Source organism: Eschscholzia californica, unplaced genomic scaffold (assembly GCF_041429995.1).
Source record: "Eschscholzia californica isolate CP2 unplaced genomic scaffold, dmEscCali1.0.p SCAF_3, whole genome shotgun sequence".
Lineage (NCBI taxonomy): Eukaryota > Viridiplantae > Streptophyta > Magnoliopsida > Ranunculales > Papaveraceae > Eschscholzia > Eschscholzia californica.
Genome location: NW_028238420.1, coordinates 19,925,602 through 19,940,039, shown reverse-complemented (window position 1 = coordinate 19,940,039; position 14,438 = coordinate 19,925,602). Strand labels below are relative to the sequence as shown.

The 14,438-nt window shown below is 35.5% G+C and overlaps 1 protein-coding gene and 1 pseudogene across 1 annotated transcript; one reads left to right on the top strand and one right to left on the bottom strand.

Moving 5' to 3' along the window:
* Positions 1-2,182: 2,182 nt before the first annotated feature.
* On the top strand, positions 2,183-4,737 carry LOC147548920 (putative O-methyltransferase 3). Its single transcript, XM_086669910.1, has 2 exons — positions 2,183-2,988; positions 4,180-4,737. The coding sequence occupies exons 1-2, from the start codon at positions 2,227-2,229 to the stop codon at positions 4,477-4,479; spliced, it is 1,062 nt and encodes a 353-aa protein (XP_086526036.1). The 5' UTR covers positions 2,183-2,226; the 3' UTR covers positions 4,480-4,737.
* Positions 4,738-5,265: 528 nt separating this feature from the next.
* Positions 5,266-5,963, bottom strand: LOC147548919 (glucan endo-1,3-beta-glucosidase 11 pseudogene; annotated as a pseudogene).
* Positions 5,964-14,438: the final 8,475 nt, after the last annotated feature.

Genomic DNA, 14,438 nt, shown 5'->3' with positions numbered 1-14,438 from the left:
TTCATTGGAGCAAATAAGACTAAAGCTTTCAATGACATCCTTCTTCATATCAAAGGCAAATTAGAGAAATGGAATCACTATTTCCTTTCTCAAGCTGGGCGCACTGTTGTTATCTCAACAATAGTTGCGGCCGTACCCCGATACCAAATGCAATGCTTTGCCATTCCTAAAGGCATATGCAAGAGTATTACGACTATTCAAAAGTCGTTCTGGTGGGGTAAGTCTAGAGGCATTTGTACGAAATCTTGGTCTTCCATTTGTATGCCTAAATCCATGGGAGGGCTTGGTATACATCTACCTGAGCTAGACAACAAAGCTATGCTCAGTAAGCTCGCTTGGAGGATTAAATCGGAGCCCAATGCTATGTGGGTTCGTTTCTTAAAAGCTAAATATTTTCCTCATACAGAGAATCCTGGTCCAGTCAAGCCACATCACTCGTGGATATGGAAGAATATTAGAAAGCAATTACACCAGATTGAAGATTTCACCACTTGGGAGGTCCACAATGGAGAGAACATCAATATTTGGACTGATAGCTGGATTCCTGACATCAATACTCCTCAAAGCCATAGTAGTGAGCCCACGGTGACAAAGGTTGCTCAATTAATCAGTAATAACAAGTGGAATGAAGAGGTCCTTACTAGTAACTTTGATAATAATACCTATAACCTTATTAAATCCATCCCCATCGATGAAATGGGGGTGGATCAAAGAATTTGGACGCTTACTAAATCGGGTAAGTTTACAGTTAAATCCATGTATAACTACCTTTGCACTAGTATGAATTCTCCCCCTCCACTTAACCCTAACTGAAAATTTATTTGGTCACTCCCTACTATACCCAGAATACAAAATTTCATTTGGAAAATATGTACTAAATCCCTTCCAGTGAGGAAAAGAATTGGTAAATATATTAACAATAACCTGGTTTGCCCTAACTGTAATGAAATTGAATCTATTGAGCATGCGCTCCTTCACTGTCCTCTTGCTAGAAATATCTGGTTCTATTTCAATATCATATCACCGAATATTATGGATGTTATAGAATGGATTTTTTCATGGGAGCACACACCTCCTTTCAATGAACCTACTTACCAGAATCTGTTAGCCACTATCATGTGGATCATTTGGAAAATCAGATGTGATCACTGTTTTCAATATGAAATTACTTCTCTATCTCAGATTATTAATATGATTCAGGCTTTTCCAAAGAATATTATTACTCTTCCTTGCATGAATGCTCAATTGCAAGGAAAATGGAACCCTCCAGAACCAAACTGGCTGAAAATTAATGTTGATGCTTCTTCTATCAATGTGCATGAAATTACAGGAATTAGCCTTATTATCCATGATTCTGAATCAAAATTCATAGAAGCTCATACGAGTATTACGAGAGGCAGAAATAGTGAAGAAGGAGAGGCAATTGCAATTCTCGAGGGCCTAGTATGGGCGGTAGAACATGATTATAATAATACTATTATTGAAAGTGATAATATAAATATCATACAAAACATTCAGAATTCTAAGCATGAGGTTCAATGGCAGTCTAGAATCCATCTTCGTAAAATTCAGGAGGTAAAACGCAAGATTCATACGGTGAAATTCAGTTACACTAATCGTAGATTCAACTCCCCGGCGGATAAGCTTGCTAAATGGGCCAGAAAGAAGAATAAATCGAAGACTTGGAGCAGAATTCCTTATTTTATGGTTTCTTTCTATTGTAATGACACTTTATTAGCTTAATAATATTTGTATCTCTTAACAAAAAAAAAAATACTTGAGATGTTTTTGTTTGTTATATATTTTTCTATTCTTTGATATAAATTCTAAATTCATAAAACTAGTGTAGGTATCATATATATGTATACCTAAGGTACCCCAATATATACATTTTTAGTTTAATTACTATTATATAATAAGAAAGTAACTCAATTATTATAGTTTACTTGAATTATTGTTTTTTGGTTGAAAATTTACTTGAATTGTTAGTACAAGATACCATATGAAGCGAGTAACTTGCTTATGGAGGTTTGACATAAGGATGAGGTGCTCTTTGGGTGTATTCTTAATCCAATATTTAAAGGCTTAGGTGGGATATTAGTTACTGTGAAGGCTGTCAATTCTATGATGTATCTGGCCCACTCATGCACTATATATCTAACTTGACAAATTGAGAACTGAAGCAAGATCAGATTAATCCTATCTTGGAACACTACTAATCAAGATATGAATTCTGATACAGAGATGATGGAAGTTGTGAATCAAATGTGCAAATTAATATTCAGCTATATGAATTCTATGTCTCTGAAATGTGCTGTTGAGTTGGGAATACCAGATATAATCTACAACCATGGAAAACCCATGACTTTCTCTAGCCTAGTAGACGCTTTGTCGATACCACCCGAGAGAACCAATCACTTTAATCGATTACTTCGTTTCTTGATTCACTCAAAGTTCTTTACTATGAAGAAACTTGATGAAAATGCAGAAGAAGGGATCCATCTCACTCCTTTATCCAGTCTTCTAATAAAAGGGAATACAAATACTATGTCATCTTTTTTTCTTGCTGTGGTGAATCCAGTTTTCACAACTTCGATGGATTTTTTAAGTCCATGGTTTCAAGGGAAAAGTGGTGAATCTACAGCATTTGAGATTGCTCATGGAGTGAACTTTTGGAATTTCACAGAGCAAAATCCTAAATTTGGAAAGGTTTTTGATGATGCAATGGCTAATATCTCTCTTTCACAGATAACTGCAATTGTGAATGAGGGTAAGGAAGTATTTCAAAATTTGAAATCATTGGTAGATGTTGGAGGTGGTAATGGGGCCGTGGCTCATGTCATTTGTGAAGTATTTCCAGACTTGAAATGCTTTGTTCTTGACCTTCCAAATGTGGTTGCAAATGTGCCAAAGATTCATAATAACATAGACTTCATTGGTGGTGATATGTTTGAATCCATTCCTCATGCAGATGCTATCTTATTGAAGGTATAGTTACTTTTCTTTTCGTTTTTTTCTATTTCAATGAATTAGATCAAATAAATAAGGTTTTGTCTTTGTTTTCGATATCCGATCTGAAATGTGACTTGGGATCTAAATTGACTCACCTCTCATTTGAAACGGTTATTTTTATCTTAGTTGTGGGTCTGACTCATCTAAATGACTTCCCCAAATTATTTTTCCCTCCAACTGAATCAAGCATAGAATAAGTCTGAATGAAGAGTCGATCTTCTAGAAACTTTACATGATTATTTTGCCTCTGACAAAAAACAAGCCATGCTTCAAACAACTCAAATTCAGACAAGTACACTAGATGATTTATAATTAACTTCCTCACAAATGATAGTTTCTTTCTATATATTTTTTGACTTCGCCATGAAATTTACCAGGTTGTTACTTACATCTAACTAATGAGGTTATATAAGTAATAATAGTTTGTTATGGCGGATCCAGGATTCGAACCCATAGGACTAGGAGCAAAGTTATATACCAAACCAAGAGAAATTGCAAACACAACAATTGTTAAGAGAAAAATTGTCAACACGATAATTATATAATATAGAGCTGACCATAAATTAAAACTGTAGGAAAGAAAAATTGATTCGTATTACTCCGAGGAGACAATTTCTAGTGTGAATACAATTGCTTGAATATATGCTAATGGTCGAACAATTACTTTTGTTTTTGTTTCATTTGCAAAGTCATGGAATAGTTTAGAAATATAAGATTGATAATATTTTAAATGAGAAATTTTATAAGCACCTTCCATAACGGTTAAAGACACCTCCTTCACGTACAAACTTTCTCTCAAATTTGGGTAGAGGGAGGTGCATTTAACACTTTTTGGCATTACATTTTAAACTTCCCACTGATTATCTTCCCAAAGAAAACCGAAAAGTAAGTAAAAAGGATTCAACATGGGACCTTCTTTTTTTTAATTGTTATGCGTGTGCCTCAAACCCTTAATCTCTAGGTGGAAGATTATACCTCTTACCACTCCAGCCAAGAATTGTTGGCTCCTGGGACCTCTGGTACCTCAACTAAACCAACAATCAGCAAGCTATCAGTATTTATAGGATAAAACAATGCAGATACATAAATATCAGATTAAATTTTAAAACGACAAACAGACATACACCATCTAAATATAATGTTTTTTTATCTTATGTCAAATGACAGCATACTCTCCATAACTGGAAAGATGAAGATTCAATAACAATATTGAAGAAATGTAGAGAAGCTATTCCAACAAAAGGAGGAAAAGTGATTATAGTAGAAGTTGTAGTGCAGAATGATAAGAACCAAGAACGTCCCCCGTCTGATGTTGAATTTTACATGGACATTATGATGATGACTGCGTTTGCTAGCAAAGAGAGAACTGAAGAAGAATGGAAAAAACTCCTCTTAGATTCTGGTTTTAGTGATTACAAGATAACCTATCTCATGGGCCATGGGTCTATTATTGAAGGTTTTCCTTAGTGATCACAACAAATTTACCACAAGATTTCATTCAAAAGAAAAGGTCTACTTTTGGGATCTCAGGGTTCATAAATCAAGTATGGTATGGACGTTGTAGAATTGAAATCTTGTAAAGTGTAGGTGAAATTGTGTTAAATAAAAGAGTCTTGTGTGGGTTTGTTTATGTATAAGGTCAATACACCTGAATGTGTGGGTTTGTTTCTATTAAGATCAAACTGCATCAGCATAGCTTATAATAGTATTTCTCACATGATCACACCCCTGCAATTGTAGATAATGATATTGCTGATCAGAAAAACTTACTAAGCAGATTCTTGGAACTCCCTTAAAGGTGGGGTCAGCAGGTTGGATCAGTTAGGTCTTCAAAGATCCCTAGGTTTTGGGGTGAGGTTTATGTTGGAGATTTAAGAAAAGATAACAACAATTAATAAGTTAAATATCTCTTTTACCCTTATTAATTATAACTTAAAGAGTTAATTCCTATATGGCCCCCTACTTTGTGACCAGCTTCCTTTATGGCCCCCTTTTTTCGTAAATTCAAATATGGCCCCCTAATCAAGTAAATGTCATTACTATCCTTCTTAATTCTAAATTTAAAACATTTAAAAATATTAACAACATAATTATTTCCAACTCACCTCTCTCTCTCTCCACCTCATCTCTCTCTCTCCTCCTCACCTCTCTCTCTCTCCACCTCACCCCTCTCTCCACCTAACCTCCATCTCTCCACCTAATCTCTCTCTCTCCACCTCACTCTGTCTCCACCTCATCTCTCTCTCTAAACCTTCAAACATAAGTTGCATCAATTTGAGCTTCAAATAGATTTGAATAATGAAATCCATTACAAGAATCAATCACACCTGGGTTTTCACGAAACAAAGCATAATCTAAAGGTATAACATCTGAATTAACTACATAAACAAAAAATGGGTAAGCATTAGCCATTAAATAAGATTTAGTTTCTCTTAGAAAATCCAACATGGGTTTGATTACTGGTTGGTTCAAGTCGGTTCTGAATGAACCAGATGAAACTGGGTAAGATGATTGAAGAGCAGTTCAAGCAATTGGGGAAGAAACTTTAATGGAAGAGTCCAATTTGAAGTGAACCAGAGCAGCTTGAACATTTTTCATGGTTGGGATTAAGAAATTGGTTGTGTTTTTGGGATCAACAAAAACCTCATTAGCAACTGCTATAGCTTCGATTTGGGTTAATGGGCAGTGAAAGGAAATGTTTTGTTGAACCCAGGCGGAGAGACGGCGAGAGACAGAGAAGTTCATTAGGTAAGGCGACGGTGACTTTGATGTTAGTTCCGGCGAGGGCTTTTAGAACGGTGGCATCAGTATCATAAAGCTTTACTTGAACAACCCCTTGAGATTTGAGAAGCTTTACCACTTCTGTTGGTGATGGCAGGTAGTTTGCTATTGGACCGTGGTTTACTCCGATCAAACCTGGATCTGCAAAATGTAGAGAGAGAAAGAGCATTTAGTTATAGTATTAGGCGCAAATGTAGTTCAAGAACAGACCATTGCTCTGGCAAAGGGGTTTAGAGATAGAGAGAGAGAGAGATGAAAGTTTTTTTTTTTTTTTTTATGTTTGAAGATCCTTTCGCTCAATACTAGAATCGAAAATTGAAGCATCTGAGGCTGCATCAATCGGGGATACACGACAGAAGGAATTGTTCTATATTCCAAACTTCACCTTCAACAAGCGTAGGTTTATTTCAATAAGCTTCGCCGGCCGGAAAATTTTCCGGCCGGCGACCTTCGTCGGAGAAGACAGAGTGAGGTGGAGAGAGAGATTAGGTGGAGAGAGGGAGGTTAGGTGGAAAGAGGGGTGAGGTGGAGAGAGAGAGAGGTGAGGAGGAGAGAGAGAGAGATAAGGTGGAGAGAGAGAGGTGAGGAGAAGAGAGAGAGATGAGGTGGAGAAAGAGAGGTGAGTTGGAAATAATTATGTTTTTAATATTTTTAAATGTTTTAAATTTAGAATTAAGAAGGGTAGTAATGACATTTACTTGAAAATAGGGGCCATATTTGAATTTACAAAAAAAAGGGGGCCACAAAGGAAGTTGGTCGCAAAGTAGGGGGCCATATAGGAATTAACTCTAACTTAAAGGATCTAACACCATATACTCAAACTAACTGTCCTTTAATTACAAAATCTTCATTCAACATAAACACTAACATTCTTGTTGTTCCTTTCGTTAACAACGTAATAGACATTCAAAAACATTAGATAATAGTCATAGATACATACCAATTGATTACTTCAAATTTCTTAACAATGGATCTTCTCCAAAGAAAAACCCTAGTTCTTTCTCTCTTTAAGTTTTTTCAAGTAGTAGACATAAGGATCTCTACTATCTCTCTTTTAATTAATTTAAGGAGTCTTTTTCCTTCTTTACCCCTTCTAGTTTGGTGGAACCATTTACTCAAGCCCACATTTCATATTGGGCCCAAAACCAAATTTTGTTTAAAAGCACACTTTCAACATCCCCCTTAAACCAAATTTCCATAGTTTCTCATACCTAACATCCACTTCATTCTTTCAAAGACATCATGCTTCAAGGACTTCGTAAATATATCGGTCATTCCATCTTGAGACTTGCAATACATCACTTCAATATCACCTTCTTTAACATGTTCACGAATAAAATGGTAGCGTGTATCAATGTGCTTGCTTATTTCATGACAAACGAGATTCTTGGCTAAAGCAATAGTCGATTTGTTATCAGGGAACACTTCGGTTGGACCAACTTGAGGGCATTGAAGATGCTTCAACATATTTCTTAACCAAATTGCATGACAAACCATAGAGCTAGCGGCTACATATTCGGCTTCACAAGTAGATAAAGTCCCAATGGGTTGTTTCTTGGAAGACCAAGTAAATACCGTGTAACCCATAAAAAATACAACCCCTATGTACTCTTTCTTTCATGTAAGTCTCTACCCCAATCACTATTGGAATAACCGATAAGCTTAAAATCTTGTGTCGCAAGAGAAAAATAAACCATCATTGAGCGTACCTTTAACATATCGAAGGAGCCTCTTTGCAACATTAAGATGAGATTCATCTGGTGTCTCCATATGCCTACTCACTAGCCCAACTCCATAGAGAATATCCGGTCGTTTACATGTAAGATAACGTAAACTTCCAATCAAATTTTTGATATATGTAGGATCGACATCACTTCTTCTTGTGCATTTTCTCAATTCCACTCCACTTTCAAGAGGGGTGTTTACCGGATTACATGACTCCATTTTAAACCTTTTAAGGACTTCTTTAGCATATCCACTTTGAGAAATAAATGTGTCTTTTTCCATTTGCTTCACTTCAATACCAAGGAAATGACCCATCAACCAAATATCGGTTATATCAAATTCCTTAACCATGCTCTTCTTGAATTCATCAAATAGTCTTGAATCATGACCGATGAATATCAAATCATCAATATAGAGACAAACAAATAACATACCTCCATCTTCTTTCACTTTTATATATAAAGTGTGCTCATGAGGACACTTTTCAAACCCATTTTCTTGAAAATACTTATCAATCTTGTAGTCCATGCACGTGGAGCTTGCTTTAATCTATAAAGGGTCTTCTTCAACTTATAAACTTCATTTTCTTTTCCCTTTCTAACATACCCCAAAGGTTGTTCAACATATATCTCTTCCTCTAGAATATCATTCAAAAATGCCGACTTGACACCAAGTTGATAAATCTTCCATGAATATTGAGCCGCTATAGAGATTAACAATCTTATTGTTCCATACGAGCAACGGGAGTAAATACCTCACTATAATCAATGTCGGCTTTTTGCTTGTAACTTTATCTACAAGTCTTGCTTTATATCTTTGGACTTCTCCATTTGCATTCTTCTTTGTCTTATATACCCACTTTACACCAACAGGTTTGTATCCCTTTGGCAAACTTGTCAATTCCCAAGTATCATTTTTTTCAATTGCATTAATTTCTTCATTCATTGCATTTTTCCATTGATCTTCTTGGATGGCCTCTTCAAAAATAATAGGATCACATTCCATGAGAAAACAACACAAGTTTAATTCTTCTTTATTATCCACAACTTCATAAATCTCTCTCAAACTTCTAGTTTTCATTGGCCTTTCATTAGAACTTTCCCCGATGATGAGGATGATGGAGACGAGGATGATGGTGTTTGTGGGTCTCTTTGAAATTCTCTTGGTGGTATATCTTCTTCTTCCCCTTCAAGTCTATGTTCAACTTGAGTAATTTCTTTTCCTTTTCATTTCCATGCCAAATCTTCTTCAAATACCACATCTCTACTAAAAAGAACTTTATTGACAATTGGATTAAACAACTTGTAACATTTTATTTGCTCATTATACCAAAAAAAAATAAATTTCTCACCTTTGTCATCAAGTTTTGTTTTTCTTGCTTCCGGTATCTTTGCATAAGCAATACATCCAAATACCTTTAAATGAGCCACACTAGGCTTGTAATAATCTCATGCCTCTTGCGGTGTCTTCATATAAACACTTTTAGTGGGACATCTATTTAACAAGTATACGGCACATGCAACGGCTTCACCCCAAAATTCTCAAGGCAAACTTTTTTCTTTTAACATGCTTCTTGCCATGTTTAATATGGTGCGATTTTTCCGTTCGGTAAATCCATTTAGTTGTGGTGTGTATGACGGAGTAAGTTCATGAACAATACCATGTTCTCTACAAAACATATCAAATGCTCTTGAGGTATATTCCCCACCTCTATCGGACCTTAGTTTCTTTATCATAAAACCACTTTGTTTCTCAACCATGTTCTTGAACTCTTTAAATACTTCAAATACTTCGGATTTATTTTTTAAGAAATAAACCCATGTTTTTCTACTAAAATCATCAATAAAAGTAAGAAAGTAATTATTACCTCCATTTGTCATTGGCTTCAATGGACCACAAACATCGGTATGCACAAGCTCCAACATATTAGATGTTCTCCACCTTCCTTCTTTAGAAAAACTTGTTTGATGATGTTTGCCAAAGATACATCCTTCACACACTTTGTTTGGGTGATCAATACATGGTAAACCCCTTACATATTCTTGCTTGCCAAGGCCTTCATCCCGTCAAAGTTTAGATGTCCAAGTCTCAAGTGCCATAACCAAGATTCATCTTTCACAATAGAGTTTAAGCATTTTACATCACCATGTTGAATGTTCAAAGGAAATAATCTATTTTTTCCATCTTTACCTTATCAATAAGATCTCCACTTCTATCTCTTAAAGTGAGATGAAAATCCTTCAATCTAATATCATATCCCTTCTCTAAAAGTTGCCCCAAACTCAAAATATTATTCTACATATAGGGAACATAATAAACATTGGAAATGTAGCTATGTTTACAGTTTTTTAGTTGAATGAGAATATTACCTTTTCCTAACACCGAAATCTTTGAGGAGTCCCCAAACTTTATATTCCCTTTTACATTTTTATTTACTTCAACAAATAATTCTCTTTCTCCCACAAATATGATTACTCACACCGGTATCGAAATACCAAATATTTGTTTGTGATTCATCAAGACCATCACAAGAAAATAACAATGTAGGATCAACATTAATTTTTAGTTCATCTTCAACAAGGTTTGATTCTTCCTTAATTTCATTTTTATACCATCATTCATTACTATAATGCCCAAACTTGTGATAGTTATAGCATTCAATACCCCTTTTGTCTCTACCTTGGCTATTATAAGGTTTAGTAAAGTTTCCTCTACCTCTTCCTCTTGGTTCATTTGTTCTTCCTCTATTAACAAATTTCTTCCTCTTTGACTTCCAAAGCCTCTTCTACGATTATCATAACCTCTATCATAACTCTCATAGTCTTTTTCTTTTTGGGGTATATATTATTTTTCTTTTAAGGTGATTTTTGCTTGAAGTACTTGATCAACCGAATAATTTGAAGAGGTTGCAACATTTCTATTCACCCCTTGTTTATGGATTTGCAAAGTTCCCATCAATTCATCTACCGTCATGGGTTCCAAGTATTTTGATTCTTCAACAACAATAACCACATTATCAAATTTAGGTGTCAAAGACCGTAGAATTTTCTCCATCACCCGAACATCATCTTTTTTTTCACCACATCTTTTCATTACATTAGACAATACTCTTGAAACATAATCGGAGACAAGTTCTCCTTCATCCATACTCAACCTTTCAAATTCACCACACAAAATTTGAAGACAAGCCTTCACCACTTTATCAACTCCTCTAAAAGAATTCTTGAGAATATTTCAAGCCTCTTTCGATGATTTTGCTTCGAACACTTTTTCAAATGTAGAACTATCAATCCCTTGATATATAAGAAACAAAGCTTTTTTATCATTCTTTCTTGAATCTTGAAGGACACCTTTTTGCAAGTCATTCATAATATCCTCTTCTTCTAAAGTTGGCTCTACATAACCATTTTGAACAATATCCCACAAATCTTGAGATCCCAACAATACATTCATTTGAATGGATCAATGTCCATAATTTTCTTTTGTTAAGGTATTTGAGATTGCACCATATTTGCCATTTTTCTTACAAGATCCCTAATTTTTTTTTACAAACCCTAGATTCTCAAAATGTGGAAATGATGAGATAACATGGCTCTGATTCCATTTGTTGGAGATTTAATAAAAGATAACAACTATAACTTAAATGATCTAACACCATATACTCAAACTAATTATCCTTCAATCATAAAATCTTCATTCAACATAAACACTAACATTGTTGTTGTTCCTTTCATTAACAAAGTAAAAGACATTCAAAAACATTAGATAATAGTCATGGATACATAACAATTGATTACTTCAAATTTCTTAACAAAGGATCTTCTCCAAAGAAAAGCCCTAGTTCTTTCTCTCTAAGTTTTTTAAGTAGTAGACATAAGTATCTCTACTACCTCTCTTTTAATTAATTTAAGGCGTCTTTTTCCTTCTTTACCCGTTCTAGTTTGGTAGAACCATTTACTTAAGCCCACATTTCATATTGGGCCAAAACCAAATTTGATTTAAAAGCACACTTTCAACAGTTTAACCTATACCTCCACGTATATTTAATGTTGAGAAAGTTAAAAGTTCAGGAATCTAGGAATCTTTGTTGCACAAGAAAATAGAAAATAAAAACTAAATTTACTAGAAAATAAACTTAAGAAACTTTCGTAACTAAAGAAATGCCTGGTTTTTTATTAAACGCTTAAGCAACAAGACGAGCTTTAATAAATAATAGTAATTATTTCATTATCGAATATAAGACTTAATCAACTTCAACTTAGAAAAACTTCTTTCTGCGGAGGCAACAGTAAATGGCATCGTTAACATAATTCTATAAGAAACCCAAGTGTTCGGGTAACAACCTTTCATATCTTGCAAAAAATCTACCACTTCAATTGGTCTTTTAATCTCATTTGGTAAAAGATGCTTCAACACTTTTAGTTCAGAAAATAAGTTTAGTATGTCTATGTCATGTGACTCATTATGCTTGAAAAAGGTTTCAAGGCGAACACATGAATCTCTCAAATCACTATCATCTTGGGAGTTTAACTTTTTAACTCAAACAGAAAACAAAATATTTCTTTGTACTTCTGAGATTGAACAACTTGAAACAAAAAACAATGGACTTTGTTTCTAGAAATTGAATAAACAGTTCGGTTTGACACTTTCGCTTGAAGAAAGGAAAGGATATTGGGATTTCATGATTTGGATATTTAAAAACCATTTTTGTTTCATAAGTCAAACAAACTGTTGGGCCCATTTTTCATTTAAAGATCATCAAATTTGGTGGCCCTTTTTACTTAACATTTGTTAAATGGGGCCTTTATAATTTTCTTAGAGAGTTAGGCTTCTTATATAGTTCTTAAAGAAATTAATGTCTTGGTGACCCCTAAAAGTCTGTGGCCTGAAGCGACGCTTTGTTCGCTCTGGCCCAGGGCCACCTCTGAGCTTTATAACGCTCTATGGAACCATCAACTTTCAACTTCGTTCGATAAACCCACTTACAATCAACTAGATTCATGAACTTTAACTGAGGAACCGAAGTCCATATGTTTTATTTATATAAACCAAACGTCTCTTTGTTCATGGCTCTCTAACAGTGAGGTGATAAACTGGCAACGTTTGTACCATAATTGCAAATAAAATAGTATAAAAGGTTGTGGCATTTACTCTAAAGTATTTTTAATTAAGAGCTAGATGGTAAATAGTAGATATCCTAGGGGATGATAACATGACAGTTGAAGAACGAACCAGAGGTGTAGGAGTGAGAAAGAGGCCCACGGGCCTGAACTCGCCCATGGGCGCCCGAGCCCAAAACTGACAAGAGGTGCCTGTTACCCGTTCCAGGCAATAGTTGCTGACCCGTTGACTTTTTATGGACGAGCTCGGATTTAAGCCCTTACCTGAGAGTCCACACCGATACCACTCGCGCACGTTCAAAGGGTGCACGACGACCCACCCGACATAGCTACCCGAGAGACTACTCATGGTAATACAATACCAGATAACCCTACCTGCTTTCTTTTGAACTTCCATTTAATGATCCAGAAAATGGGCATTAGTTGACTGAGGTCAATGAGTCAAGAGCAAGATAAAATAAAAAAGTTGTGGGTCAACCCGCGCCAAGTGAACAAGGAGGTTTGACCCAAAGGAGGTCTGCCACTCTAACCCAGAATTACGGGGTCGGCACGATTGTCCTAGGCGCCTTAAGCCCTGCCCTGACTCAAATAAAACCAGGTTTATCGTGAGATTTACAAGAGGGCTAGGGGGTCCACATAAGCAAGGTCGATACTTTAATCCTAAAACCTCACTAAAGAAATATTGCCATTAAGGATGGTCAAAACCCGTCCCAAAACATAAAAACCGTCCCCAATAGATTACTGGCGACAGTTGTTGTCCCTACAAGTGGCCTCCAAAATGTCATTTTGGACAGTTATGGCGACGGATAACGTTTGTCCCTAATACTGTTATAAGGACGATTTTTAAATGTCCCCATGTTAACGGTTATTAAGACAGTCGTTAACTGTCCCTAAAAGTTTGACAAAATCCTCTTTGCCTTTAGGAAAGTTAACATTTATCCCAGTATCCGCCTTTATAACCTCCTTTTAGGCGCGGCGTTTAACGGAACCAAAGTCGGGCATTCCTTACATAAGATGAGTGGAGCACTCATGTTTTGAGGAATCTCTCCAATTGTCTTTATGAGAAGTATTGACGTTCATCACGAATGATGTACTTCTCATTTGAGGGTTATCCAGTGTATAAACCTTTTATACACCCACGTAGTCGAATAGAATATACTATTCCTATTTCGTGAGTCATTGTTGTCCATGCAATGACCTGGACCAGGGATTTTTGATAATAAATATTCCAAGTTCACTTAATAGGGTTTCATTCATCAGATCACGTATCTGACAAACCTATTCGGAACGTTTTATTATCGATGGACTGTCGTTTAAACACTAAACCAAGTTTAGACGACTGGTGAAATAATTCTTATTATTTCTGATAACGAGAGTTGTAAATCTGAGCCTCTTCCGTAAAACTCCTTTTACCCACTCAGTTTTACTTGTCGAGGTTTAAAATTTATACCTCATGCCTTAGACTGTGTATGAATCTCATACTATGTCTTAGGTGACAGTTTAGTTTGACTACCGTGGTAGTCGGTTTTAAACTTTGCTTATTATCAATTAATTTGAAGATTACTATCTTCAACCTTGATAATATCTAGTAATCTTTACTAGAGTTAAGGCCTTTAATTCTTTGCGTAGTATTTGCAACAGTTCCCGGCTTAAAACACTTTTAGCCTACTTTCCTTCCATGTCTGGAAGTTTGCTACGATGACATGTTCAACTTTGTACTACTTCATCCTTTAGCCTTCTAGGATGTACTAAGTAGTGTTTCGGTTTTCCAATCCGAATTCGGATGTTTAAATGCTAATC

What these genes read in the sequence shown, in the direction of transcription:
- LOC147548920 (XM_086669910.1), top strand. Translation starts at nt 2,227, where the DNA reads ATGAATTCTGATACAGAGATGATGGAAGTTGTGAATCAAATGTGCAAA. An exon ending in CAGATGCTATCTTATTGAAG is followed by an intron (nt 2,989 to 4,179) that starts GTATAGTTACTT and finishes GTCAAATGACAG; the next exon opens with CATACTCTCCATAACTGGAA.